The sequence below is a fragment of the Saprolegnia parasitica genome, assembly GCF_000151545.1.
Source record: "Saprolegnia parasitica CBS 223.65 unplaced genomic scaffold supercont2.36, whole genome shotgun sequence".
NCBI lineage: Eukaryota > Oomycota > Saprolegniomycetes > Saprolegniales > Saprolegniaceae > Saprolegnia > Saprolegnia parasitica.
In genome coordinates this window covers 236,272-263,258 of record NW_012156430.1, presented here as the reverse complement: position 1 = coordinate 263,258, position 26,987 = coordinate 236,272, and the positions used below count along the sequence as shown (strand labels likewise).

General features: G+C 58.1%; 9 protein-coding genes across 9 annotated transcripts in view; 6 read left to right on the top strand and 3 right to left on the bottom strand.

The window, feature by feature from the left end:
• Positions 1-10: 10 nt before the first annotated feature.
• Positions 11-1,816, bottom strand: SPRG_08267 (hypothetical protein). The gene has a single exon (XM_012347509.1). It carries the CDS (start codon positions 1,780-1,782, stop codon positions 67-69), a length of 1,716 nt encoding a protein of 571 aa, XP_012202899.1. The 5' UTR covers positions 1,783-1,816; the 3' UTR covers positions 11-66.
• Positions 1,817-3,771: 1,955 nt separating this feature from the next.
• On the top strand, positions 3,772-6,599 carry SPRG_08266 (hypothetical protein). Its single transcript, XM_012347508.1, has 11 exons — positions 3,772-3,907; positions 3,958-4,149; positions 4,200-4,545; positions 4,596-4,783; positions 4,839-4,898; positions 4,962-5,005; positions 5,062-5,308; positions 5,358-5,612; positions 5,660-5,795; positions 5,850-6,395; positions 6,445-6,599. The coding sequence occupies exons 1-11, from the start codon at positions 3,785-3,787 to the stop codon at positions 6,498-6,500; spliced, it is 2,193 nt and encodes a 730-aa protein (XP_012202898.1). The 5' UTR covers positions 3,772-3,784; the 3' UTR covers positions 6,501-6,599.
• Positions 6,600-12,980: 6,381 nt separating this feature from the next.
• Positions 12,981-13,768, bottom strand: SPRG_08265 (hypothetical protein; the record flags this gene model as incomplete). Its single annotated transcript, XM_012347507.1, has 2 exons — positions 12,981-13,649; positions 13,682-13,768. The coding sequence occupies 2 exons, from the start codon at positions 13,766-13,768 to the stop codon at positions 12,981-12,983; spliced, it is 756 nt and encodes a 251-aa protein (XP_012202897.1).
• Positions 13,769-15,295: 1,527 nt separating this feature from the next.
• On the top strand, positions 15,296-17,138 carry SPRG_08264 (hypothetical protein; the record flags this gene model as incomplete). The annotated part of the gene is made up of 4 exons (XM_012347506.1): positions 15,296-16,104; positions 16,340-16,829; positions 16,885-16,975; positions 17,023-17,138. The coding sequence occupies 4 exons, from the start codon at positions 15,296-15,298 to the stop codon at positions 17,136-17,138; spliced, it is 1,506 nt and encodes a 501-aa protein (XP_012202896.1).
• Positions 17,139-18,203: 1,065 nt separating this feature from the next.
• On the top strand, positions 18,204-19,938 carry SPRG_08263 (hypothetical protein). Its single transcript, XM_012347505.1, has 3 exons — positions 18,204-18,303; positions 18,356-19,554; positions 19,604-19,938. The coding sequence occupies exons 1-3, from the start codon at positions 18,229-18,231 to the stop codon at positions 19,857-19,859; spliced, it is 1,530 nt and encodes a 509-aa protein (XP_012202895.1). The 5' UTR covers positions 18,204-18,228; the 3' UTR covers positions 19,860-19,938.
• Positions 19,939-21,060: 1,122 nt separating this feature from the next.
• On the top strand, positions 21,061-21,579 carry SPRG_08262 (hypothetical protein). Its single transcript, XM_012347504.1, has one exon. It carries the CDS (start codon positions 21,100-21,102, stop codon positions 21,493-21,495), a length of 396 nt encoding a protein of 131 aa, XP_012202894.1. The 5' UTR covers positions 21,061-21,099; the 3' UTR covers positions 21,496-21,579.
• An 18-nt stretch (positions 21,580-21,597) lies between these two features.
• On the top strand, positions 21,598-22,073 carry SPRG_08261 (hypothetical protein). Its single transcript, XM_012347503.1, has one exon. It carries the CDS (start codon positions 21,659-21,661, stop codon positions 22,034-22,036), a length of 378 nt encoding a protein of 125 aa, XP_012202893.1. The 5' UTR covers positions 21,598-21,658; the 3' UTR covers positions 22,037-22,073.
• Positions 22,074-22,397: 324 nt separating this feature from the next.
• Positions 22,398-25,871, top strand: SPRG_08260 (hypothetical protein). Its single transcript, XM_012347502.1, has 15 exons — positions 22,398-22,495; positions 22,542-22,694; positions 22,744-22,930; positions 22,983-23,267; positions 23,322-23,512; positions 23,561-23,586; positions 23,640-23,700; positions 23,756-23,876; positions 23,923-24,072; positions 24,119-24,221; positions 24,270-24,528; positions 24,574-24,727; positions 24,772-24,994; positions 25,045-25,296; positions 25,340-25,871. The coding sequence occupies exons 1-15, from the start codon at positions 22,427-22,429 to the stop codon at positions 25,791-25,793; spliced, it is 2,688 nt and encodes an 895-aa protein (XP_012202892.1). The 5' UTR covers positions 22,398-22,426; the 3' UTR covers positions 25,794-25,871.
• Positions 25,872-25,897: 26 nt separating this feature from the next.
• The window catches only part of SPRG_20593 (hypothetical protein), a gene marked incomplete at both ends in the record, with an annotated part of 1,901 nt that continues 811 nt past the window's right edge, over positions 25,898-26,987 (bottom strand). Inside the window, 3 exons of the mRNA XM_012347540.1 lie at positions 25,898-26,056; positions 26,110-26,599; positions 26,654-26,985. Coding sequence (XP_012202930.1) covers positions 25,898-26,056; positions 26,110-26,599; positions 26,654-26,985 — 981 coding nt within the window. The remainder of the gene's footprint in view (positions 26,057-26,109; positions 26,600-26,653; positions 26,986-26,987) is intronic.

Here is a 26,987-nt window from a genome sequence, read left to right as displayed (position 1 = left end):
CATCTTAGCGACAACAAAGAAAATACAGTACATTGCACACGACACTATAGTACACACGCCGACGAACTAGGCTTCCGCAGGGCCCGTCTCGCTGCCCCACGAGTCGTCAAAGTAGTCGGCGAGGATGCGCGTCACGATCATGTTGCCGTTGACATTGGTCGACGTGCAGATGCGGTCCAAGAGAAAGTCGATCGCGACCACGTAGACGAACGCGCCGGGGAGCGCGACGTTGGGCATGACCGTCTTCCACACCGTCATGAGCATCACCAGCGCCGAGTTCGGGACCGGCGCGGTGCCCATGCACCCGAGGAGCGACACGAAGAAGAGGACGACGAGCTCCGGGCCGCGGAGCTGGCTCCCGACGCCCGCGACGTTGGCCATGAAGACCGTCATGAGCGGGTAGTACAAGCCCGGCGCGTTGAGGTTCACGGGCGTGCCGAGACACATCATGAGCTGTGCGAGCTGGCGCGAGACTTGGCGCGTCTGGTGCACGACGGTGACCGCGACCGGGAGCGTCGCCATCGAGGACGAGCAGCCAAACGCGAAGACGTAGGCAGGTACGAGTTGCCGAAGGTAGTTGTACGGGTTCCGGCGCGTGAACAGAAAGAGAACCAACGGCATGACGATCAGGACGTGGCACATGACGCCGCTGACGAAGAAGAGGATGAGGTACCCGCCTTGGGAGACGATGTCGTTGCTCGTGTTGCTGCTGTACGAGACGATCGAGCTTGTCAAGAGGAAGAAGACCGCGAACGGCGTGAGCTTGAGCACGGCGTTGATCATGAGGAGGAGTGTGTTGCGGCTCTGGCGCAGAATGTTGAGGAGGTAGTTGTTGCCGGCCCCGAGCGCCTCGCTGTGGGACTTGGCGACGGCGACACCGAGCGGCAAGGCAAACATAAGCACGCTCAAGAGCGACCCGTCGGCGAGCGATGCGAAAATGTTGTCGGGCACGGCGAGGTTGATGATGGCAATCACCTGCTGCGTCAGCGAGAGATCCTGGAAGGCCGAGTTGGTGCTCAACACGTTGTTGACGTCCTTGACGGTGAAGAGCGCGGTGGCGTTGGCAGCAGCACTCAGACACGCGAGGCTGCCGTCGGCAAGCGTCTCGAGAAACTGTCCGTTGGCACAGCGGAGGCCGAGCACGATACCGTTGGTCGACGTGCCGTTGCCGTTGGTGACGGGCCAGTTGGCGTTAAAGACACTATTGTACACCAGTGCGACGACCATGCCTTGCATCGTCGACAGAATCGACGTCGAGAAGAGGACCGCGGCCGTGCGCCACGTTAAAATCGACGTCTTGTTCAAAACGACGATCTCGGCGATCGAGACCGTCATGGTGCAGAACACCATGGGCACGATGAGACACCGGAGAGCGCGCACGAAGAGGTTGCCGGGCAGCTCGAGCCAGAGCGCGAGGTCTTTCGGGACATCAAATTTGCTCAAAAGCAGGCCGAGACCAATGCCAAGGCCGGCGCCAATGACGACCGCCATCGAGTTGAAAAACGTGGCGGTCTCGCGCGAGTCGTAGTTGCCGTGGGGCGCCGCGGCCTGGCCTTCGAGAATCGGGTCGTCTTGCAGCGCGTAGATGCCGACGGGCGGCGTGTGCGGCCCCGCAGTATGGTCTTGCGGCGTCGATCGAAAGTTGGTTCGCGCGTTCGTCGACTCGAAGTGCGCGGGTCGGCGCTCCTGCGAGCTCGTGGACGAGGCAGCGCTGCCGAGCATCGCGGGCTTGTGCACGGGCTCGGGCGTGTAGAGGTAGATACCCTTGCGCGGTGGGTCCATGCTGCGGTTGGTTCTTCTACTGCGCAGGGCGCGGTGAAATCAATTCTGGCAAGCTGTGGTAAAAGGGGAATAGATGCAGCAGAGGTGCGGCAGCTGATCAGACGACATCTGAAACCACGTGTTGGTACAGACAGCTAGAAGCTCCACGGTTGACTGCAGGTGGTTGCTGCACCGATTTTGTTACCTTGCTTGTTGATGCAGCGCCTGTTTGGTTTAGCTGTGGAGGGATGAAGCGTGAAGGTATGGGCCCCGTGGTATGGGCCGTTGGCTCGGTTCCGTATGGATAGACGCCGCGACACGCCACCATGCTCTGTAACCACGATCACTTGACGCGCGTTGCTTTTCATTACTGCGCTCTGAGATTGCCAAAGACATGAAGGCGGCAACGCGAGCAAAGACGGTATCTCGAGCGTCCGCGGTCGTGTGCACTTGTTAAAATTGACAACCGTGGCGCTGGGCTGTTCTCTTAGAGCGCTAAACATTATATCATGCAGCCCTTTGGCAAGCCGCACCGATTGCGCAAGCCTTGGACATGGCATCGGCTCACTATTATGAAGTGCCGTGCTCAGACCCATTTCCGATCGAAGGCCAGCTGTAAACGTCATGCTGGCCGATCCCAGCTGGTCGAGTATCTTGACCACGTGGAGCAACCTCAAAAACGGCAAATTGCCTTTCACCCACGTTGCCCGACACGGCCGTTGAACTGACTGTCGGCATGCGCGATTCCATGTCTTCCTTTAGCCTGTTACACGGCTTGCTTGTCGACTGACCTCCTTTACAGAGACAAGCTGGTTCCCACTGTGTGCAAAGCGTGGAGGCGGCGCGTCGACGCTTAATATCGCCTGTCGTGGTCGCAGGGTGCGGTCTCTTTTTCATAGCTGCATTAAAGAATGCCGCCGAACCAACGTGAGTCGCTCGTGCCTTTCTTCCATCGACAAAGGACAGTGATCACCAGCGCTGCGCATCATCCATGTGATCGCGGTGAGTCTGCCAGGGCTTGTTACCGGTAGAAGCGCTCAGGATCGCAGACCAAAGGAGTGCGAGATCACACCTGAGGCTAGCAACGCAAGCTGGGCACATCTACGCCTCAAGTAGTAGCTTCGTCAAGTAGCTTCAAGGTCAGAAATAAAGAAGACACATCACTTTCCACGGCCGTGTCACAAGGGCTTTGTCCAACAGGAGCCATCTTCAAGCGGGAAAGGAGGAAGCAAAGCGTACAGAAGAGATGCTGGCGCTCCGAATTCAGTGCAGTGACGTCGCTGAGCATTGGCGAGCAGCGGTACGAGGCAGCGCAGAGAGCCCTTCTTTTGTGCGTTCGATACGGCCTCGATCTATCTGACTAAGCTGTCTCGACGTGCCCGACCATAATAGAGTAAAGTCAGTGACTTTGACCCGACCACTCGGACTCGCACGTGCTCGTTGTCGCAGTGTTGACTGCAGATTGAAGCCGGTGCAATCGTCTCCAGCGAGCGTAGAATATAAGGATCTGAGCGCGAGGGTCCGTAACTACGGTACTGTAGAACCAGCCTGCTGAAGACTGTGCCAACCAGCTATGCACAGGGGCGTGGCAGCTGGGCGAGCAATGTGAGCAGCGATCTTTTTCGGTGGTAAGTTCCGATACCAAGTAGAATTCGGTGGTAAGTTCGGCTCTGCCCGGAGTATTTCGGAGATGGTCGCCAAGGACAGTCCGATTTTGGCGTATGTCCTGGGCGCTCCTACGGGTCGTTACCTTACTGCACATGCGCTCTTTGAGCGAGTACGTGCTTGCCTCCAGACCAGTGCGCTGCCCTATTATCACACGACCCGTGCCATAGCGCTCCTTGTCGTTTGTCGTTGGTTCTGCTAGGCCCTTGGTTTCGGACTTGTCCTTGTTTTAAATTGTGTAGGATTTCAACCAATCCCATCGCGTGCCATGCCCACGAGGAGCACTGGAAATGCCAGGTTTTTAGCCAATCAGCGTGTGCCAACCGTTCGGTTGCTCACTATACTGACTACCAGCGCGATGGGCAACAGCGACAGCAAGAGCAAGTTCCGCGAGTCCGTCTACAAGCTCAGCAACGAGGAGGTCTCGAGCCGGCAGCTCGAGTTCTGGGACAAGCTCTGGAAGATCCCGACGACGGCCGAGGTAGACCTTCCGTCTCCATGCTCGTGGCGCTCCATGCAGCGTGCCATTAGGAAATCTTCACGCTCATCCAGCCCGATGACATTCGCATGCTGCGCCAGAAGCAGCAGGCCAACCTGAGCACGATGCTCACGCAGGCCATCTCGCAGCTGCATCAGATCGTCGACACGCCGCTGCCCAAGTACTACCCGCAGGCGGTCAACTGCATTCGCGTGCTGACGCGGACCATGCCCTTTATCCTCGAGGTCCGGTGTCGATGACGATGCAGCAGTGTATGTGACGCCTATGCCATTAGGACCGTGGCGACGACTTTGTGCAGCAGCTGCTCTGGGGCCCGCTGCCTACCGCGGACGACGCCTCCGAAGCGCCACCGACGTGCTTGGCCAAGCGCCTCATTGACGCGACCATGGGCCTTCTCTTCCTTCCCGACTTTACCGTATCGGCGCCGGCGTACAAGGCGTACCGCGAGCAGCTCTCGACGAGCGGCAGTGGCGCCAAAGTCTACCCGTCGCTCTTGTGGTATTCGGGCGTCGGCTTCCCAGACGCGTCGGCCACGCACGCTGTCTTGTACGACAAGAACCGCAAGGAGGTGCTCAAGCTCCTGCTCACGTGCTTCTCGGGCATCTTGTACCACACGGCCGGTACTGCCTCGCCTTCTTCTTCATCCTCCAGCCTTGACGTATGGCGGTAGACTCGTGCGACCAGTCGACGGACCCGTTCCTGGCCTACGCCACGCGCGAAGGATCGGCATTCTCGCCGACGCTCTTCTACTCGCTCCTCAATGTCACGCTACTCTACGACCCGGTGGGGTGGGGCGTCCCGTACGCCGGCTCGATCGTCGCGGACGAGCGCGAGACGCTTGTCGACATCTCTGTTCAAGTACGCCAAATTCGGATCGCTCCGCATGTCGCGCGTCGCTTCAATGTGCAGCTAGGTGCTTCTTGTGCTCTTGGACTTTGGCAAGCCGGCCATCGAGACGGACGGCGTCGTGACGGTACGTACTACCCCTTTTGTGCTACCTCGATGCACTCCTCACCTGTCGTGGCATATATTTTAGTGCAGCAACAAGTACCGCGAGCTGCTCTCAAGCGTCCATCGCGAGTACAACGTTTTGTGTCTTTGATATGGGCGTGTCTCATCGTCGTGGCTGTGTGCAGAGAGGACTTTGATTTGATCTTCCACGGGCTCGCCAAGCTCCTCAACAACTACCACCAGAGCATGAACACGATTCTGCCCAACTCGATCAAGCAGATCAAGTGCCACCAAGAGCTGCTCGTGCTGCTTTGGAAGATGCTCGACGAGAACAAGAAGTTTCTCCAGTTTACGCTCAAGCGCGCCGACACCAACAAGATTGTCGTGCCGCTGCTGTACCTCATGTACGAAGGCCGGAAAGAGCCGTCCAAAGTACTACGCGTCGATCGTGCTCCACATCACATCAGATGACATCGCGTAGGTGGGCATGATTCACATTTGCACGTTCATTCTGCTCTTGCTGAGCGGTGAGCGCGACTTTGCCGTAAACCTCAACAAGCCGTTCGATCTCAAGCTGCCGCTGGATTTGCCGCCGTTCAACGGCAACCACGCCGACCTCCTCGTTGTGTGTCTGCACAAGGTCATCGTCAACGGCTTTGAGAAGCTCAACTCGGTCTACAACTGCTTTCTCACCATCATCTCCAACATTTCGCCCTACATCAAGAAGCTCAACATGGTATACCCATCTCTATTTCCTGTCATCTCAAGTCGACACATGGATAGGTGTCGAGCGTGCGTCTTCTGCGCCTCTTCAAGCTCTTTTCGCAGCCGCGGTATTTATTCGACAACGAAGCCAACCACCACCTCGTCTTCTTCCTCCTCGATACGTTCAACAACATCATCCAGTACCAGTACGAAGGTACACCAAGTGGCTATGGAGCGCATTTCTCCAATCTTGATACATTGATACTAGGCAACGAACAAATGGTGTACGCCATGGTGCAGAACAAGGACCTCTTCCACAAGCTCAACGCGCTCACGATGCCGGTAACGCAGGCGACGCCGCGCAGCAGCAGCACGCCATCGGTTGCCGACGACGACGCCGAGAGCGTCCCGTCGGTCGTGCCGCTCGTCGCGCTCACCGACACGGCGGCGTCCGAGGACGCGACGGCCGAAGAACCGTCGTCGACTAAGTCGGCGGCCGCGCCCGTGCCGGCGCCGGTGGTCGGTGGCCGCTTTGTGCCCAACGAAGCGTGGATCCAGAGCTGGAAGAAGAAGCTGCCGCTCAACACGTCGCTGCGGCTGCTGCAGTACCTCGTGCCACAGCTCGAAGACGCGTGCGAGCTCGCGGGCGGGAGCTTGGACGAGACGTCGATGCTCACGTTCCTTCGCAGCACGACCATGGTCGGGCTCCTTCCCGTGCCGCATGCGATCGTGATCCGCAAGTACCAGACCAACCAGTTTACGAACCTCTGGTTCACGACGTTTACGTGGGGCGTCATTTTTCTGCGCAACCAAGGTACCAACTTGTCTCTCGAGGTTGTGACGTCTGAGTTGGGTGTTTGTAGCGTTCCCCCTCTTTGACGGCGCGTCCATCACGCTCTTTACGATCAATGTCCTGTAATCGCAGCAGTAGACTAGGATAACGCTATGAATATGCTTTTATAAATGCTGGCAATCGACATGGCGTATCCAGCGTCAATACTAAACTGTGGATTGCCCCTTGGGCTTCTGTAGCGTGGGCGATGGACTGGGAGGTACAAGCAGCCTCGAGCGTTGTAAACAGCTATTCCGGAAGCAAAAGGTAAGAGCAGCAGACGCAGATACGGTACCGCGATCTATTATAGTACCACAGCAGTATTCCGGTGAATCCATGCACCACAGGGACCATGAGGTCCACAGTCGTTGCCGCTGTCGACATGGAACGCACCAATCAAACTTGCCCATCATCCGAATAGTATCCGGTAAACGACCGGACAGGCGGTGTCCAACACGTCCATCTGCAAATTCACGAAATGTGTCAAAACTCCCATTTCCCATTCTTACTCGACGCTTGATGCTCTTACGCGCCTTTTTCTTGCTGCTGCTCTGCGTCAATGTCGTCATCGCCGACATCACTTTGTACGAGTGGCCCTACTACAAGGGCCGCGCCTACACGCTCGCCGCCAACGAGACCAGCACCGCCAACGTCCCCTTTCGCGATTCCATCCAATCGATCAAGCTGAGTGACGACGCCAACCTCGTCACCTACGACCAAGCTGACCGCCGCGGCGCCAACGCGACCTGGTATCGCTCCGTCGCCTACACGGGCAAGTGGGTCAACCGCATCATCTCACTTGAAGTGCGCAATTCAACGGCGCTGCCGACACCGCCACCAGGCACCATCGAAGCTCCTTGGCGCTTCCTTGGCACGTGGGAAGGCTTCATGATGGTACGCTTCGCCGCCCAGAGCTCACAGCCCGAGTGCTATGCCGTGAACGGCGTCAACTGCCTTCTTGGCGAGAACGTCGACGATCTCTTGCCGCTGCTGGCGGCGTACGAAGGCAATCGGAGCAGTGGCAACAACGATACAAGCTTGTCGACGTTTCCAGCACCGTGCGGACCCGCGCGTCGTGAGCACTGGGGCAGTGAGGGCTACTCTGGCTCGAATGAGTGGTGCTGGGCGGCGAAGCGGCGGCTTCAGCTCTTTGAAGCGCGTGGGAGTCTCGCCCGCTGTGTCTCTGGACCTCTCGGTATTGCCGCGGTGCGGCCTTCGAAGGATATACCGTCGTGTGTTTGCAAAGCCGTGCAGTCATGGGGCCCCTGTCGGCTCTTTCGCGATCTGCCCACGTGCACAGCGAGCACGGAGCGACTGCTTCTTGAGGACGACTGGATCGCGTACGGCGAGATGTACTGCCGAGGCAGTGGTAGCGGCGAGTCGTCTTGTGTGACTGAGACGACCTATGACTCAAGGGGGGCTTCAGGTGTGTCTTATCTACCCGCATGACATAAGGACTTATGTAGCTTGTAGTGGTGTCGGGCATGATGGCGGGTGTCCTGACCTTCACCCTCCTCGGCGCCCTCTGCGGCTACTACGCGAAGAAGAAGAATCAGCAGATGACGACTTCACGACCTGCGATTGAAGCCACCGTGTGCTCGAGCAAGGACGGCGACGAGGATGACGTCGATGATGATGATTTTCCCGTCTATCGAACCTCCAACTACGTACGGGACGATCGTTCGGATCACCACTAACAAGCTTGCAGGAAATTGGTCGATGTATATTTAAAAAGCTATGAATATGAGCCCTTCGCCGAGGCTCGGAACGCGTAAAAAAAAGATCGACCTTGGGCTCGAGAAATCCAAAAATGGTGATGGCCGGCGGGACTCGAAGCCGCGGTTGGCGTATATTCCGGTTTCTGGATTTCCGTGAGTCGACGTCAATTAACCCAAAGCAGCAGTGCCAACGAGACGCCGTCCACGTTGAGAGGGTGTGGTCTCTGGTGCAGAAGGAGCGTCTTTCCGCTGCGGCACGCTCTTTGTCATCCGGATAACGATCACGTCTATCGTCCGCATACGAAGCGCGCGGTTGACGACATGGTCCAACGTCTGCCTGAGTCACTTCCGAGGCAGCCGCAGCATCCAAGCTCCACCGCCGCCTCTCTCTCAGCGTGCGCAATATGTCATTTCGGCGACTTCTGATGCTTCGCGCTCTCGTCTTGTTGCTCTGCGCCAATGTCGTCAACGCCGACGTCACGTTGTACGAGTGGCCCAACTACAAGGGCCGCGCCTACACGCTCGCTGCCAACGAGACCAGCACAGCCAACGTCCCCTTTCGCGATTCCATCCAGTCGATCAAGCTGAGTGACGACGTCAACCTCGTCACCTACGACCAAGCTGACGCCAACGCGACCTGGTATCGCTCCGTCGCCTACACGGGCAAATGGGTCAACCGCATCGTCTCACTTGACGTGCGCAATGCAACGATATTGCCGACACCGCCGCCAGGCACCATCGAAGCTCCTTGGCGCTTCCTTGGCACGTGGGAAGGCTTCATGATGGTACGCTTCGCCGCCCAGAGCTCACAGCCCGAGTGCTATGCCGTGAACGGCGTCAACTGCCTTCTTGGCGAGAACGTCGACGATCTCTTGCCGCTGCTGGCGGCGTACGAAGGCAATCGGAGCAGTGGCAACAACGATACAAGCTTGTCGACGTTTCCAGCACCGTGTGGACCCGCGCGTCGTGAGCACTGGGGTAATGAGGGCTACTCTGGCTCGAATGAGTGGTGCTGGACGGCGAAGCGTCGGCTCCCGACTTTTGAAGCGCGTGGGAGTCTCGCCCGCTGTGTCTCTGGACCTCTCGGTATTGCCGCGGTACGGCCTTCGAAGGATATGGCGTCGTGTGTCTGCAAAGGTGTGCGGTCGTGCAGGGCCTGCCTTCGCTTTTTCAACCTGCCCACGTGCACAGCGAGCGCGGAGCGACTGCTTCTTGAGGACGACTGGATCGCGTACGGCGAGATGTACTGCCCAGGACATGGCGAGTTGTCGTGTGTGACTGAGATAACCTATGGCTCAAGTGGGTCTTCGGGTGCGTCTTCTCTTGTACTAGACGTGATGACTTAGGCTGCAATGTACGTAGTCGTGCCAGGCATGATGGCGGGTGTCCTGACCTTCACCCTCTTCGGCGCTCTCTGCGGCTACTACATTCGAAAGAAGAACCGCGAGATGGCGGCGTCGCGACCTGCGATTGAAGCCACCGTGTGCTCGAGCAAGGACAGCGACGAGGACGAGGACGCGTATTTAGCATCCAACTACGTCCACGACGACGACAGAACCTCTGAACCTCGTTAGCTCGTGTCAAGTTGAAAATGTACACTACAAGTACAATGTATATACGTAGTAGATACTGTCTTGACTGGTCGAATGACAGGAGTTGGAATCACTTGTTCATCCCCTTTGTTTGGCCACAATGCACTTCCTAAGAGCCTTTACAGTCTCCTCTTGAAGTAAGCGAGAGCTTTGTGTCGGCTGGATTTGTACCTGAACGAGCTGCCTGAATGACAATCGATCCAGCACCGGTTTCTATCCACCTGATCGTGTCCATCATCCGCATGCTGATGAGGGCAGCCTGTCCACATCCGGATAATCATGTCCATCATCCGCATACGTTGCGCTGTGTCCCGCGAGTGACATGCCACAACCCATTTCGCAGCCTCAGTTTCATGTCCTGCCATCAACGACGACAGCGCGTTGTCGCTCTCCTCTTGCTGCTGCTCTGCGTCAATGTCGTCATCGCCGACGTCACCTTGTACGAGTGGCCCTACCACAAGGGCCGCGCCTACACGCTCGCCGCCAACGAGACCAGTACCACCAACGTCCCCTTTCGCGATTCCATCCAGTCGATCAAGCTCAGCGACGACGTCAACCTCGTCACCTACGACCAAGTTGACCGCCGCGGTGCCAACGCGACCTGGTATCGCTCCGTCGCCTACACGGGCAAGTGGGTCAACCGCATCGTCTCACTTGAAGTGCGCAATGCAACGATATTGCCGACACCGCCGCCAGGCACCATCGAAGCTCCTTGGCGCTTCCTTGGCACGTGGGAAGGCTTTATGATGGTACGCTTCGCCGCCCAGAGCTCGCAGCCCGAGTGCTATGCAGTGAACGGCGTCAACTGCCTTCTTGGCGAGAACGTCGACGATCTCTTGCCGCTGCTGGCGGCGTACGAAGGCAATCGGAGCAGTGGCAACAACGATACGAGCTTGTCGACGTTTCCGGCACCGTGTGGACCCGCGCGTCGTGAGCACTGGGGCAGTGAGGGCTACTCTGGCTCGAATGAGTGGTGCTGGGCGGCGAAGCGGCGGCTCCCGCTCTTTGAAGCGCGTGGGAGCCTCGCCCGCTGCGTCTCTGGACCTCTCGGTATTGCGGCCGTGTCGGCTTATTCAAGTGGATACGTGTGCGCCTCTGAGAGGATTTCGTGGCAGATCTGTCGACTCTTTCGTGACTACGGAACGTGCTCAGTGTGCGCCGAGCGATTGCTTCTTGAGGACGGTTGGATGTCTTCCGGCGAGACGTTCTGCCGAGGCCGTGGCAGCGGCGAGTCGTCTTGTGTGACTGAGGTGCCGACATTCTATGACTCGAGTGGGACCTCGGGTGCGTCATTTCTACATGCCTGGCGTGAGGACTTACTGCGCAATGTACGTAGTCATAGGCGTGGTGCTGGGTGCCCTGAGCGTTCTACTCTTCTGCGCTTTCTGTGGCTTCTACATTCGAAAGAAGGACCGCGAGATGGCGGCGTCGCGACCTGCGATTGAAGCCACCGAGTGCTCGAGCAAGGACGGCGACGAGGACGAGGACGATTTCCCTATCTTTCGGGCCTCCATCTACGTTCGGGACGAGTCAAGATCTGAGCAGCCCTAGTCGAAAAGACAATTAATCTAATATATTGATACAACATTCGTGTAGCTAATGGTAGTCGAATGCGGGCTCGGACGGCTTCGTTTGAGACGCACCCGACGGCTTGCCCTGCACGTTCTCATGTCCGTGGTTGGATCGCCTACCGATAATGGGACCTGGCACGTCTTTTCAACAACAGCAAGGCACCTTCCGAGGGCTGAATTCCAGGCAAGGGTCCATAAAAAGACCATGGATTCCATGTCGCTTGATCGACGACGACACGCGCGCGGTGCCGTCGGCCACCGCTTCTTCACGACACTTTGCGGCCGTAGAATTCGTCTGAGAGACGTTGCCATGACTGCAATGACGCTCATCTGTCGCCAACAACGCGTATATGAATGGTTCGCGTGCCAGAATATGCCTCCATCGCTGAGCCGAGCGCGCCAAATGTCCATCATCCGGATACGGCTGTGTGACACGCCAGCTGCTGCTGCCAGCCTCGGTCCCATGTCCTGCCACCGACGACGACAGCGCGTCGTCTCTCTCCTCTTCCTGCTGCTCTGCGCAAGCACCGTCATCGCCGACGTCACCTTGTACGAGTGGCCCTACTATAAGGGCCGCGCCTACACGCTCGCCGCCAACGAGACCAGCACAGCCAACGTCCCCTTTCGCGATTCCATTCAGTCGATCAAGCTGAGTGACGACGTCAACCTCGTCACCTACGACCAAGCTGACCGCCGCGGTGCCAACGCGACCTGGTATCGCTCCGTCGCCTACACGGGCATGTGGGTCAACCGCATCGCCTCACTTGAAGTGCACAATGCAACGGCGCTGCCGACACCGCCGCCAGGCACCATCGAAGCTCCTTGGCGCTTCCTTGGCACATGGGAAGGCTTCATGATGGTACGCTTCGCCGCCCAGAGCTCGCAGCCCGAGTGCTATGCAGTGAACGGCGTCAACTGCCTTCTTGGCGAGAACGTCGACGATCTCTTGCCGCTGCTGGCGGCGTACGAAGGCAATCGGAGCAGTGGCAACAACGATACGAGCTTGTCGACGTTTCCGGCACCGTGTGGACCCGCGCGCTTAGAGCACTGGGGCGACTACGGCGATTCTAACCCGAACAACTGGTGCTGGGTGGCGGCGTACGAGCTTTCTCGCTTGAACCGACGCAGCCCGTCGTTTACGTGTGCTGCGGGCAACAGCGGCATCGTTGGTATCGCAGCCGTCGTCGCAGAGGCCTCTGGCCGCGCATTGTGCGTCACTTCAACCAATAAAACCATTGGCCGATGTCACGGGTTTGAGAGCGCTGCGAGCTGCGCGGTCTGCGCGGAACGACTGCTCTCGTCCTACGAGTACGGCTTCCGGACGTGCGACGACCTGGCGGTTGATTGTGTCAACGTCATATACATCAGCCCCGCCGCGCGAGGTACTTGGCATGATCCACTGGTCACTCACAGCATTCGACGTACTTAGCGCTCGATGTCGTTCTCGTCATCGGTGTCAGCTTCGTCCTTGGTGTCCTTTTTTAGTGCATATCAGTCGTAAAACAAGAGCTAATCTGCTACTTGAACATCCGTATCTAAACGCGATTCGAAGCACCAACAACGGCGGTATGAACTCGCCTTCTGCTGAATACGTTCGTCTGGTCAAGCCCTCCACACGACCCTTCCAAGCGTCGATTTCTTGGAGCTAGTATAGTCTATTTATTTACTGTTTTATGATGCGAAAACCTACACGGTCGAGGGCAGCACGCAGCCCCACGCGCCCGTCGGGATCTTTTGGCAGATCGCGTTCGCCGGGAGCACGCATCTCGCGCTATCGACGTAGCTCGTGAGCGCCCGGACGCAGCTCGCGACGGCCACATCGCCCTGGAGAGGACACTTGGTGCCTGCCGGCAACAGACCGTCGCCGCTGCAAATCGGCCCCGCAATGCAGTACGTCGCATCGCCAGCGACACTGACGTGCGTGCACCCGCGAGACGGCGGCGTCGTGATGACATTCGTCGTCGTGTTGGGCGTCGTGGGATTGACGAAAGGCGTAGTCGTCGTCGTATTGACCGTCACAATCGTCGTATTGACCGTCACAGTAGGCGGCACGGAGGTCGTAGTTGTCGCAGTCACCGGAGCCGTTGTCGCCACAGTCACCGGAGCCGTTGTCACTGCCGGCGTCATGGTCGGCGTCGTCGGCGGTACCGAGGCGCAGAGCGTGGGCACGACGTCGTGCAAGTTGACCCACGAGCCCTTGTAGAGGTTGTAGCTGCAGTTGGCCTTCTGGCTCGCAATCGCTAAGTCGGCGCAGCCCGGCAGCGCGTGCTTGCAGTAGGCTTGGGCCGTCGCGGACGTCGGGTCGCGCAAAAGCCAACGAGGGCGAGAGCCGCGTACTGAGTCGTGATGCCAGCGCTCTTGGCGCACGATTGGAGCGCATCGCTCACCGTGACGACGGTCTCGGGCGAGCAGTCGGTCCACTGGGCGCTGGCGGCCGTCGCGGCGAGAAGGACGAGGAGGCAGGACGATTTCATGTCGAAAAGGTAAAACGAAGAATGAGCGCAGGAGGACCGAACGGAGGAGGACCGTTGGAATCGGAGTCACGCGGCCTTCATTTGGCCACCACAATTTTGGCCCCGCTTGGAACAACCTCGTTCGCTGGTGGAATGAGGAGCTATCTCCACTGAGCTATCTCTGACCAAAATCGTGAGAAATTGTCCAAGCCCGGATACGTAGCTTGTTCGGGGTTCGGTCTACAGCTGCTGTTTCATGGAGGCACATGCGTCAGCAGTTGAGGCAACGGCTGCTGTGGCAACACATGAGTGAATTTACGAATCTGATAATTCGTGTGCTGATTCTCAATATTTTCGGCGTGTCTGGCGTACGCAATGCGCGTCATACACTCGTGGACATCAGGTGTAGCCTTGTGCTCGTCGTTGGCTAGAGAATCACTATGCTGCGTATTGATTGGCTAAAGAGCGTTGAAATTGCCCTGAAAAGTTTGCAAAAACAGATGTTTGAGCGTTGGCCAATGCCAACATTTTTTAAAAATTGATCGAGGTGATGCCTGGGCGATCGATGCACCTGTGCTCCGAGTTGTTTGATTGTTTTGATGTCCAAGATACCACAGGGAAGCATCCGTAGCGAGAGTCGACGTTATTTAAGCTTTTGCGATGAAGACCATGCAAGAAGACATGGCAGCCAGCATCCTCCTCGACGCGTATCTCCAAAAGAAGCTGTCTACTTGCCACTGCCAGCTCGTGCAAGAGGCCAAGCGGCTGCACTTACTCAAGCGCGATATTGAAGGCTGCTTGGAACGCCTTGCCATTATTCATGCCCAACTGAGAGCGGGAGACGACGTCACATCACCGCAAGGGTCGGAGAAGGAGTCGTTTGTGAGTGAGAGGGACCAAGAGCATCAGCTCATGGCCGACATCACCGACGCCCTCAAGGTCACGAAAGCAACCATTCGGGCGCTCGTTCGTCGCAAGGCGGCGATCATCAAGTCGCGCGCGACCCTTCACAGCCGCCAGCGCCGATTGGTCGAGCGGGCATATCGCTCGGGCAAATTCGTCTGCTTCGCTTCCTAAATCGACCACAGCGTCATCGCCTTTCTGGATGCTAGACATCTTTAACTTAAGAAATTAGAGCTTTATAGTACGAGGCGCATTTTACTAGGTCAGAACTGAGAGGGTACATGGCACCGATACTTCGCTCAATACAATGCATGCAAAAGCACACCGAGACCCTTGTCTGGAGAGAAATCAAGTTCAGAGAACAAGATTGTATCGCTTTTTCAGGCATGTCGACGCTTCTCTTGGATATACGACTCACACCAGTAACGCACGCAGACACGTCTATGTACTGTACCATGTGTACTGTACTGTATCGAAACGTACATGTGGACCAAGACCGAACAAGCAATTCATTCCACCGGCGAACGAGGTTGTCCCAAGCGGAGCCAAAATTGTGGTGGCCAAATGAAGGCCGCGTGACTCCGATTCCAACGGTCCTCCTCCGTTCGGTCCTCCTGCGCTCATTCTTCGTTTTACCTTTTCGACATGAAATCGTCCTGCCTCCTCGTCCTTCTCGCCGCGACGGCCGCCAGCGCCCAGTGGACCGACTGCTCGCCCGAGACCGTCGTCACGGTGAGCGACGCACTCCAATCGTGCGCCAAGAGCGCTGGCATCACGACTCAGTACGCGGCTCTCACCCTCGTCGGTCTCTTGCGCGACCCGACGTCCGCGACGGCCCAAGCCTACTGCAAGCACGCGCTGCCGGGCTGCGCCGACTTGGCGATCGCGACCCAGAAGGCCAACTGCAGCTACAACCTCTACAAGGGCTCGTGGGTCAACTTGCACGACGTCGTGCCCACGCTCTGCGCCTCGGTACCGACGACGACGCCGACCATGACGCCGGCAGTGACAACAGCTCCGGTGACTGTGGCGACAACGGCTCCGGTGACTGTGGCGACAACGGCTCCGGTGACTGCGACAACTACGACCTCCGTGCCGGCTACTGTGACGGTCAACACGACGATTGTGACGGTCAATACGACGACGACTACGCCTTTCGTCAATCCCACGACGCCCAACACGACGACGAATGTCATCACGACGCCGCCGTCGCGCGGGTGCACGCACGTCAGTGTCGCTGGCGATGCGACGTACTGCATTGCGGGGCCGATTTGCAGCGGCGACGGTCTGTTGCCGGCAGGCACCAAGTGTCCTCTCCAGGGCGATGTGGCCATCGCAAGCTGCGTCCGGGCGCTCACGAGCTACGTCGATAGCGCGAGATGTGTGCTCCCGGCGAACGCCATCTGCCAAAAGATCCCGACGGGCGCGTGGGGCTGCGTGCTGCCCTCGACCGCGTAGGTTTTCGCATCCCGTCATGCATTTTGAACAAAGCAGTGAATAAATAGACGATACCAATAAACGACACTTTTTTCTATTTTCACGTTGTCATTCAGAAGTGATCAACCACCTGTATGTCGAACCGCGATGGGAAAGCTTGAACAGCATTTTCCGTCAAAATGTGCTGTACCATATACTAGTAGTGTGTAGCCAGGTGTGTAAAGGCCCCCCTGCGCTTTTGTACTCGTGTAGCAATGCCGGCATTTCCAATTCCAACATGACTGGAGGCTCGGTGACAGCAACCCTCTTGACGGTCATGGCTTTGACGATCCCGGCCGACGGCTGTTGCTCGACGTGCTTGGCGCAGCCGCTCGTTGGCGCGATCGACGCGCTCAACTGGACGGCGTGCGCAGCGACGCAATCTGTCTGCTGCTTTGACGACGTGTGTCAATCGTCTTTGTTCGGGGCACCCAACTACAATGTCGCGCAGCTCACGTACGCGGCCGGCAAAGCTCAGATTCCGAGCGGCATGTGGCTCCAGCTCAATTGGCCTTCGGCCACCAACGTCAGCTACATGGTGCTCAAAACCGGGCAGCCAAAGACGTCCCAAGTCCTCAACACGAGCCTGCCTGCGATCTTCAAGGACAACTACTTTTCCATGTGTGCGAGCGTCGTCGGTACGCTCTACTTTCGCGGGTTTGCTGCCAACGGCTGTCGCGCGTCGCAAGAGATGGCTGTCGAGGTATTGCAGACATTCTGTCTAAAGGTACTTGACGTAAAACGCACACATGCACTAGATCATTCCAGGCAACGGCACCACGTGCAGTGCGATTCCGAGCGCGCCAGCGTTGACCAGCGACTGCGATCCGGTCCGCGGCGCCGTCAAAAGTACGTTTTTTTGACGCATATGGTCGATATGCGTTATATCATGCTAGATGGCGTCTGTGAGTGCATCGCCGACAAGTCGGGCCCGCCCCAATGCCTCGGCAACTCGGCTGTTAAAATGGCGGAAGAATACGCCGGGATTGCCGGTGCCGTGGTATTTTTTTGAAAATCAAACAAACATGCAGCTGTGCCATTAGGTGTCCATCGTCGGTGCTGGCTACGGCTTGTACCGCCAGCGCCGCGCCAAGCACGTCAAGGAGCGAGCAACGACGATTGAGCTTGAGACACCGCCGGTTCAGAAATCTCCACGAAAGAACACCGCCGACGTTCCAAAGCAGGTGGTGCATTGTGGCACTGTCCGCGACAACCGGCATGATCCGATCGAGTATTCGTTCTGAATGCGCCAACGCTTTCTAGTAACCTCAACGAATGCGCTTCATACTCTTCTCTTCTGTACGACGACGACGGCATCCAGAACGCCTGCATCCATCTGCGCGTTGAAGACGCCGGTCCACCAACTTGCAGCCTTCGATATTCGCCGGCGGGGGAGATTACCTTCGCGCGAATTCATTCATACAACGAGTACTCCTAATAGAATACAGAAGCTCGTTGGTCCAAGGTCTCTCGGGCTACTTGGATCCCAGAAATTCTTTCGACATGCGACTGGGTATCGCGGCGACGCTCGCTGATGCTTCCGACGCCAAACCTTCTTCTAACACTGTTATTCGAACCCACGGGATATGCTCCCATCTTGAAGCAGCGAATCTGCGCGAATCTACAATTGCTTGCCGCCTTCTTCGTGGTGCTCGTCCTGACAAGCCCGCATCACGCTTCGATTGGGCTCGAATGCATCCAATTTAGCGGATCATATTGCTGGCGTCTTTATACCTCCATCAATTGATATTGCACCACACTCGGGCGGAAACGGCCGTCGGTTCGGCGTCGGTTCGCAGGTTCGAGACGGAGTGGGAATCAGGATAGTATATGTTGGCGAGACAGCGAGCGGGCTTGGTCTTGCGCATCGCTTGTCGCGACCATTACGTCGACGCTGGCGGCCCCGACCTCTCACAATGCATAGTATTACACGGTGTCGCCAGTGCGCCAAGAGAAACGCAACTTCAACATCAAGCAGCCTCTGCTTTCGGATTGGCGCATCGGTTTTCCTTTTGACCAATCACATGGACGACCTGTACAAATCCATGCGATGCGAGGTGTTGCCTCCGTCGTCAAAAGATCTTTTACCCTCTCGACGACACATGGCCGCCGCCTCGGACCTCGAGTCGGCGCAGCTCCTTTCGCCCGACCAGCCGCGGTCCCGCCTCTCACCCAAGGTACGGCCATCCCTCGATGCCATGCGGAGGCTCATGGACGCAACCTCGGTAGACCAAGAAGCTGCTGGCCGGCGGCGTCGGCCTTGCCTGCCTCGGCGTGCTAGCGATCGGCCGCTACGACGCCTCGTCGTCGCCCGCGCTCGTCCATGACGCGCTTGACACGACGCCCAACACGACCGTGCGATTACCCAACGCGACGACGGCCATCGATCGCATTGGTCGCCTTCCGGACCCGGAAACGATGACGCCGGCGCTGACGATGCTCGCGATCGGCGACTGGGGCGGGACACTCGGGAAAGAGAACGGCGACCCGGGCTCGTGCTGCGTCATCTACAACGGCTGGGTCAACCCCAAGTCGTACCGGTTCCAGATCGACTATTGGGCCCAGAATTACGTGGCCGAACTCATGGCGCTCTCGGCGAACGAGCTTGCGCCGTCGCGGATCCTCTCGCATGGCGACAACTTTTACTGGGTCGGCGTCGGCCTCGACAACGCCAAGTACCGTTTTGAGCAGTCGTTCGAGAAGGTGTACAACCAGCCGTCGCTGCAGTACGTGCCGTGGATCAACGTCATGGGCAACCACGACATTGGCGGCGCCAACTTTATCTGCGGCGACAGCGAGCCCTACTACGAGTGCTCGTCGCCGTCCGAGCTCGTCGACTACCTCGAGCACCGGTATCTCGCGCAGAGCAGCTACAAGAGTCCGTACGGCGATCGGTGGGTGCTACGGGACCACTACTACGTCGAGCGTGTCGAGCGCAACGGCGTTGTCGTTGAAATCTTCAACATCGACACCAACTACGCCGAGGGCAGCGGCGGCAAAGAGGTGTGCTGCCAATGCTATGGGTACGCCGCCAAGTACAACACGAACCCGGGTGTGTGCGGCAACACGGAGCGCGGCGCCGCGTCGTGCGCCGGCGGCAGCACCGAGCTCTACGACGCGTGCATCAACCGCATCAACGCGTGGGCCGAAGAAGGCTACGCGCGGGCGCTTGTCGACATTGCCGCGTCCGACGCCGACTTTACCATTATCAACACGCACTTCTCGCCGCACTACCACATGAGCAACGAGAAGATGCTCAAGTGGTACGACCTCTGCAAGGCGACGAACCTCACGGTGTGGATCAACGGCCACACGCACGGCTTCAACCACGACATTGCGACGTGGGGCACGCATTTCATTGAGAATGGCGGCGGCGGCGGCTACTTTACCGCCAACAGCCCCATCATCGAGAACGACCTCGTCAAAAAGTACGTCGACAAGTCTTCTTTCTCGGCGGCTCATGGAATTACTTGTTAGTCAATGGCTCGTGGTCGGCCAGCCCTACGGTTTCTTTGAGCTCAGCTTCTCCAAAGAGTGGCTCAAGGTCCAATTCGTCACATTCGACAACGACTGGCGCTTTGGCGGCTTCGACTACAGCAAACTAAAGGTCGGCGGCATTGCGCGCGGCCACTGCTGGTACATTCCGAGCGTCCATGGCGACGCTCCCAAACGCGGTGTCGAGTGCAACTCGTCCGTGAACGGCGCGATCGGCGCCCCGCTCTGGTGGAGCTAGAGCGTGCAGGAGGTTGTTAGGGCTAGTATTTTCTGCATTAAGTCTAATTTTTAATCCGCTGCATCATCACCACGACCGCTCCTCTCGTGATGATGATGTTGATGATCCAAGGGCTTGTGCTAGAGCACGACGATGACCGTGCACCAGAACACGAAGGACATGGCAACGGCCCCGATACTCGACCGATGCGGGATGATGCATTGGCGGTGGTGTCGTTCCTATCCATCGTCTCCATCGGGACCCTGGACAGCGACCATTGAGAGAGCGTCGGCCTGCAAGCCCGTCCGCAGTGTCCCGAGTCTCTGCGTGTACGAGTGATACCAATGGATGGGTTCAAGCCGTGCGTCCGCTGGTCAACCGGGCACCGACCAAGCAATCTCCATCGTGGTGGGAGGTTTGTCGTGGGTGTCTGCAGGTGCTTCCTATAAACAGCACGCCAACTGGTCCGTGTACGCTCGCTTGCATAGCCGCGGGCGCGAAATAAGATTTGAAATAAGGTCGCCAAATTGCACTTGCCGTTCATGTCGTCACGGCGTGTCTGCGCCGACTTCCGACTCGTTCAGTATCGATGCACGAAAGGTGCACATTTGCGTTAGAAAAAAGGCTGCGCCTGTGACAAGCACTGCGTGCGCGGTTGGAGCGGGCGCGCGAGGCGGCCAATCACGAAGCGGACGTTGGAGGCACACGCCTTGGCGTCCTGCTTTTCCATGGGCACCCCGGTGCGGCTCGGTGGCATCCGAGCTGCCGTCGCCAACGGGTGGCCTGTTTACAAACCACGTCGAGAGAGATATCCTGCTTGAATCTCGCGCCAGGTGATCGGTGCTTTTTTCTTTCAACTTTCTATACTTGAAGTTTGTATCGAGGATGGAATCTCGTAAAAAAACACGTGCGAAAAAGATTCAAAACCATCTCGCGTTGAGTTTGCCGTGGCATCGGCGTTTTGTTTTGGATTGGATTGCATTTTAATGCAAATTGCCAACTCGAGCTTGCCATTTGTATGCACAATGTGGCGAAGCCAATAAAGTGTGAGAGACGTGTGCAATAAAATGACCACTGTCGCAAGCCCAAAAGCCCACATGTGACAGGAACCGAAAAGGGCCAGTCGCGGTGGCTGCTAGAAGGCGGGCTGGCGAACCCACCAGCTGGTCGCACATGCGACTGGACAACAATTGGGATGTGGATTGGTGCGCCTGCGTCGACTGGTCTCATTTCCAATTTGCACAGCCTCCCCACACATACCATGGGCATCACGACCGCCGAGCGCCAGCAGTACCAGCTCAAGGGCATCGAAGCCTGGCTCGTCAAGCTTGGCCACCACGAGAAGGCCGCGCCCATTGCCGAGAACACACCGTTCAAGGCGGAGCTGAGTGCGATCAAGACGGTGCTCAAGCAGCACAAGTCGCAGCTCTCGTTCCTTTCCAAGCACGTCAAGGCGCCGGTGACGCCGCCACGCCACTACTACACCACGGGCATTATCGTCTCGGGCAAGCGCACGCCGTTCACCAAGTATGCGGCTCACAAGGGCCAGAAGAAGCGCCTCGACACGGTGTACGAGACGGACCAGCTCTGGAAGGCCCGCGTCGACGAAGAGAAGGCCACCAAGACGGCGGCCGCCGTGCAGATGCTCATTCGATGAGCATTTCGTAGCGCCGTATTTATCATCGTTTTTCTAATTTAACCTTTTGGACCGAAATGACTTGGGCTGCGGATGATACTGACGACCGTTGCCAACCGGCCGATTCGAAGCATTCTCACACGGCCTCGACCGTCGTTTGCAGTGCGCGTATCGTAGAGAAGAGATGACATCGATCGTTGCCATTGCCTCGTGCCTTGTGGCATGGCTCCACAGCAACAAGCCGGCGGCGCGGAAGCGGTCCAGCGTCTCCAAGCAGCCCCTTCAAGTCGCTCAAATCAAAGCGCTGCTGCATGCCCGGCCGTCGCACGTCTTGCCCAACTGCGTGCTGCCACCCGTCGCGCCGCCGCGTCGGTACAAGCTCCGACCCGTATTTGTGGGCGGCAAGCAAGTGCCCTTCACACTCAAGGTCTCTCGCCGATGCGCGCTGCAGCGCCATCCGCTTCACATCGTCGCGGAAGGCCTTACGCGCCGCCAACTCCAGCAGCGGACGACCTTGGCGCTGGCCAAGCAGCGTGCGTATGACCCCGAGCGCGCCTGTTAGCGGGTTGAACCGAGCTAATAGAACAGGATACATCGTGTATCGCAGGCCTTGAACTACGTCCTCAGCGTCCGTGGCTCTGGCTTCGCGGGACGTCTATGCGCTCGGACCAGGTGACGTCAGGCGCCTCAATGAAGTGTCAAAGATCCGAGCTTCGCAGCTTCAACTTGGCCAGCGCCACATGTCGCACGGGGATTGTATGAACCACTGGGATTGGTCGGCTGCGTCGTGTTTTTGGCCAATCCACATCTTTTTTCAGACTGAAACTCAATCCCAACGGGGATTAAGCGTATTTTGCTGTCTAAAACAACGCCACGGAAGGCCAACAAATTCACTTCATCGCGACGTAAAATGGCGTGATTCTAGACGATACAAGTCAAGATTTCGTCGACGATGGCGTTCGAGATCCACGGAGCCACCGACAGCGTAAGGGCCGTCTGCCTCGGCGCCGGGCGCTTCCTCGTGCGATGAATCGGACCATGCGTGCAGCACCTCATGGCCTGCGTAGCGCTGCTTGCTTGTGCCCGCGCTGCGCCAGCTCGGCCATGGCGTCGTTGTCGCGCAGCCGCGAGGCCACGACTTTGTCGATGCCTGCCTGGCTGCTGGCGGCACGTACGAGATGGACGTCGTCGAGCGCGACGGCCATACGTCAACCCACACGGTAGCTTGGCCCCATGAAGGTTATTCCATCATGGTATCGTCATGCGTAGGTCGAGCTCGCGGGCGTCGGGACCTTGGGCACGCGTGACGGCCGTGCAGCCTTTCTCGAGCTCCCGTACAAGCTGCCACACTTGCGCTATATCGGCGTCGGCGTCACGGAAGCTGGGATCCAAGCCGGTAGCCAAGCCATGGCGGATTTTGCCGCGTTCTTGGCCACTTGCAGTGTCGCGTTGCCACGTACTGCCTCCTTCCTCCGCTCCATGTCGGTTCACATGGATGCGGCGCGTAGATGCTGCGCTCTCGGTGATCAATACGGACAATCTCCCGGCGAACGGCGACGCGATCAAAGCGCTGGTCCTCGCGCTCTGCACGCCGGATGTCGCCGCGTACATTGACGCACAAGTGACTTTCCACAACTCGATGGTCGACCGCATCACGGCCGGTCGCCCCAGCAACGCCCTCGTGCCCTTCTCGGAGCCGCTGCCCCCAAAGGCGCTCGTGCTCGAAGACAGCGCGTCGTCTCTGGACACGTCGTGGGCCGCGCTGCCGGGTGTTATCGTCCTGCGTACTTGCGGTGCGTTGCCTCGGCAACCGATTCTCAATTATCAATTCTCAATTCGCGTCCTAGGCGACTTGAGTGCGTACCACAAACTGAAACTCAACATTGCCAACGCGACGCACACGGCGATGGTTTACTGCCTCGCACTCTCGCGTGTCGGCAACACGACAGCGACACACGAAGCTGTCTACACGTTTCTGGACGAGCTCTTTCGCCGTGACATTGCGCCCGCGCTCGTGCAGCACAACCAGATTCCAGCGGTACGAAACCTTTTCCAGACGAGATATTGTGGAATGGTAGGCTGGTAGGCGCTGGTGCAGAGCGTGTACGACGAGTGGATCCATCGCCTCCGCCATCCGTTCTTTGGCATGGACACCTTTTTGTGAGCCAGAATGCCTTTACCAAATTCCAGATCCGACTCTGGCCCTCGGTGCTCTCGAATCTGGCGGTAAACACACGAGAACGTTCCTGTCAGAATTATGTGACACGTCATCCTCGTGTAGTGCGATGCGGCGTACCAGCCAAGTGCCATGATGGCCCTGGCCACGGCCTTTTTACTGCGGTTCCTCACACCCGCGCCGGCGTCCGAGGCGCACACGACCGAGCGCGGCCCTATCTTTACCGGTGCGCGTCACCGCTGCAACCGAGTCGTGTCAATGGAGCTGTGTAGGCTTTATGGACCCAACACCAACGACGGAAGGTCGCTGCTGGAACTACGTGGGCGATTTGAGCGCCGACAGCAGCGTCGGTCGCTACACGTTTCGCGATGGCAACGGGTCTGTGCCGTCGCGGCTGCACAACGCCAGCTCGACGTCGATCGGTAGGTATCCACGCCCCGCATTTTGGTCCAAAGAGGTGTATTGTAGCGGTCTTGGCGGTTCTCGAGACGCTTCCCGGATGCGACTGGACGCGTCCGACGATGCTGCACTTTGCCGCCGATGTGGCCGCCTTGTACCACCGCCTCTTGACGTACTGCGATCATCGCTCGTGCACGATGCTCCTCGTTTTGTTGCATAGAACGCCGGCGCTGAGGGTTCTGGAGGACGTTTTGGAGCACTTTCAAGCGCCACGTGAGAGCGCACTGACGTCGCCAGACGCGGTGGCGGCCAGCGTGCAGTCGCACGTCACCACCACGCCAGTGATTGATGTGCACACGCATTTGTTTCCGCCATCCCACGATGCCCTCATGCTCTGGGGCATTGACGCGCTCTTGACGTACCACTACCTCGTGGCCGAGTACCTCAGCACCGCGACCACGTCCCCCGAAGCCTTTTACGTACATTTTTTTGACAGGACCTAACCCTAGCCCTGGATCTATTAGGCGCTTCCAGGGACGGCACAAGCGGATGCGGTGTGGCAACATCTGTTTTGCGACCGGTCGCCGCTCTCAGAGGCGTGCCAAGGCGTGATCACGACGCTCTTTGAGCTCGGCCTCGCTTCGTTGGTTGCGACGCGGGACCTGCGTGGCATCCGCGGTAGAGATTTGTGCTCGTCGCTTGTATCCAACGCGTCTGTCTAGCGTGGTTTGATGCGCAGTCCCCGACGGCGTACGTGGATCGAGTGTTTCGACTCGCCAAGGTCCGCTACGTGGTCATGACCAACATCCCGTTCGACCCGCTGGAGACGCAGTACTGGACCCCAACGCCAGCGAGATGCAACCGCAGCCAGTTCAAGACGGCGCTCCGCATCGACCAACTCCTCCTCGGGCTCTGGTCGTCCATCGGGCCTGCCCTCGATACACTGTACGTGGCGTGCGATCGAGCATCCCTGATGGAAATGCTGTATCGGACAGGCATCTCCCACATACGCTGGATGGCGTTGAGCAGTTCCTCTTGCACTGGATCGACGTGCTCCAACCCGAGTACTTTATGGCGAGCGTGCCCCACACGTTTGTTTATGACGATGACTCGCCGCGTGACGCGCCGCGCGATCTCGCCTCGCCCAGTGGCGCGTTGCTGCTGTCGTGCGTGGTCTTGCCGCTGGCCGCGCGACTGTCGCTGCCCATTGCACTCAAATTTGGCGCTGTCCGCGGCCTCAACCCTCGGTTTGTCGGTTGGATCATGGACATAGTATCATGTTGTCTGTAGACTGTGCCTGGCCGGCGATGGTGTCGCGGTCGTCGACGTGTCGCTGCTGACGCGCCTCGCACGCGCGAACCCACGCGTCAAGTTTCTCGCCACGTTCCTTTCACGTGTCAACCAGCACGAGGTGACGGTCGTCGCCAACAAGTTTGCCAACGTCCATCTGTACGGCTGCTGGTGGTACTGCAACAACCCATCGATCACTTCCGAGCTCACGCGCATGCGGCTCGAAATGCTCGGGACCGGCTTCACGGCGCAGCACTCGGACGCACGCGTGCTGGACCAGCTCGTCTACAAGTGGAAGCACTTTCGGTCCATCTTGGCAACGACGTTGACGCCGTTGTATACGCAGCTGCTGGCGCACGGGTGGGTCGTCACGGACGAGGACATTCGCCGTGACGTTTCGCGCCTTCTTGGTGGCAGCTACGAAGCGTTCCTCGCCAAACGACTGGACGAATGAGCCGTCTCGAACGCCCCAGCAACGAAGACACTGCATAGTATGTATGATGATATAAAAAGCGATACTACTACCGAGCGATCCAGTCTCTAGGACGGTGGGGACGTCTAGCCCGTGATGACGCGCACACCGAGCATCGACACCTTGTGCGCGTCGACGTTGTCGGGCTGGCGAATGAACATCATGTTGGTCGGAATGCGCTGGTTTTCGGAAATCCACTGCACGAGAATCGGGTCGAACGTGCCTTCGACCGCAATCGCGTCAATCTACGCGCCATATTGTCATCGAAACATGCTAGACGAGAAAAAAGGCGACGTACGCGCAGCTTGGGGTACATGCAGTCGAAGACGCCGACAATGTCTTCAAAGTCCGAGGGTGGCTTGGTGCCTTTGGCGTACACGTGGACGATGCGGAGGTTGTCCGTGTGCTCGTTCCGGCGCACGTACAGAATCGCCTTGTTGAGGATCGTGAGCGAGAGGTGCTTGCAGAAGAAGATGATGGGCGGCTCGTTGATGGTCTTGATCGCACGCACGATCGTGCGCTTCCCGAGAAAGTTGTTGGGCGTCGACGCATCTGTCGGCAGCAACGGCGGCATCAGAACGCGCTCCGTGGTCGTCCATTGCGACGGGCAGAGGCTCTTCATGACGAGCATGCACGCGCGGAGCACGAAAATGCGCTCGAGCATGAGCAAAATGAGCCCCGCGACCGAGAAAAAGTAGAGTAAAAACACAATCGAGACGCGCGGATCGCCGAGCATGATGCCAAAGAAGCCGACGACACCCATGGCGAACCCGACGAGGCACTTCCACCTACACATCCACGACGCTCAGAAAGGAGTTTTCGATGCATATATGTATGTATACCAAGGGGTGTTGGTCTCGCGCGGCATGTCGCCGCGCTTGAGCTTGAAGAGCATCGCGCCGACGGAGAAGAGCACGAGGAGCCCGAGAAACGAGTACGAGTAGATGCTCGAGAGCATGGTCACGTTGCCTTCGAGGATCCAGACGAGGCTCGTCGCGATGACAAAGTACGAGAGGATGATGTAGTGGTTGGTGTGACGCCACGCGTTTTCGGCGAGGAAGAACTCGGGAAGGACGCGGTCGGACGCGAGACGCCGCACGAGACCCGTGATGCCGACGTACGACGTCAAGACGGAGCCGGAGAGCACGATGAAGCCGTCGACGCTGAGCCAAATCT

What these genes read in the sequence shown, in the direction of transcription:
- SPRG_08267 (XM_012347509.1), bottom strand. Translation starts at nt 1,782, where the DNA reads ATGGACCCACCGCGCAAGGGTATCTACCTCTACACGCCCGAGCCCGTG.
- SPRG_08266 (XM_012347508.1), top strand. Translation starts at nt 3,785, where the DNA reads ATGGGCAACAGCGACAGCAAGAGCAAGTTCCGCGAGTCCGTCTACAAG. An exon ending in AGATCCCGACGACGGCCGAG is followed by an intron (nt 3,908 to 3,957) that starts GTAGACCTTCCG and finishes GCGTGCCATTAG; the next exon opens with GAAATCTTCACGCTCATCCA. An exon ending in CATTTTTCTGCGCAACCAAG is followed by an intron (nt 6,396 to 6,444) that starts GTACCAACTTGT and finishes GGGTGTTTGTAG; the next exon opens with CGTTCCCCCTCTTTGACGGC.
- SPRG_08263 (XM_012347505.1), top strand. Translation starts at nt 18,229, where the DNA reads ATGGCCGCCGCCTCGGACCTCGAGTCGGCGCAGCTCCTTTCGCCCGAC. An exon ending in GGTCCCGCCTCTCACCCAAG is followed by an intron (nt 18,304 to 18,355) that starts GTACGGCCATCC and finishes CAACCTCGGTAG; the next exon opens with ACCAAGAAGCTGCTGGCCGG. An exon ending in GAGAACGACCTCGTCAAAAA is followed by an intron (nt 19,555 to 19,603) that starts GTACGTCGACAA and finishes ATTACTTGTTAG; the next exon opens with TCAATGGCTCGTGGTCGGCC.
- SPRG_08262 (XM_012347504.1), top strand. Translation starts at nt 21,100, where the DNA reads ATGGGCATCACGACCGCCGAGCGCCAGCAGTACCAGCTCAAGGGCATC.
- SPRG_08261 (XM_012347503.1), top strand. Translation starts at nt 21,659, where the DNA reads ATGACATCGATCGTTGCCATTGCCTCGTGCCTTGTGGCATGGCTCCAC.
- SPRG_08260 (XM_012347502.1), top strand. Translation starts at nt 22,427, where the DNA reads ATGGCGTTCGAGATCCACGGAGCCACCGACAGCGTAAGGGCCGTCTGC. An exon ending in AGCACAACCAGATTCCAGCG is followed by an intron (nt 23,513 to 23,560) that starts GTACGAAACCTT and finishes GTAGGCTGGTAG; the next exon opens with GCGCTGGTGCAGAGCGTGTA. An exon ending in GGACCTGCGTGGCATCCGCG is followed by an intron (nt 24,728 to 24,771) that starts GTAGAGATTTGT and finishes GCGTCTGTCTAG; the next exon opens with CGTGGTTTGATGCGCAGTCC.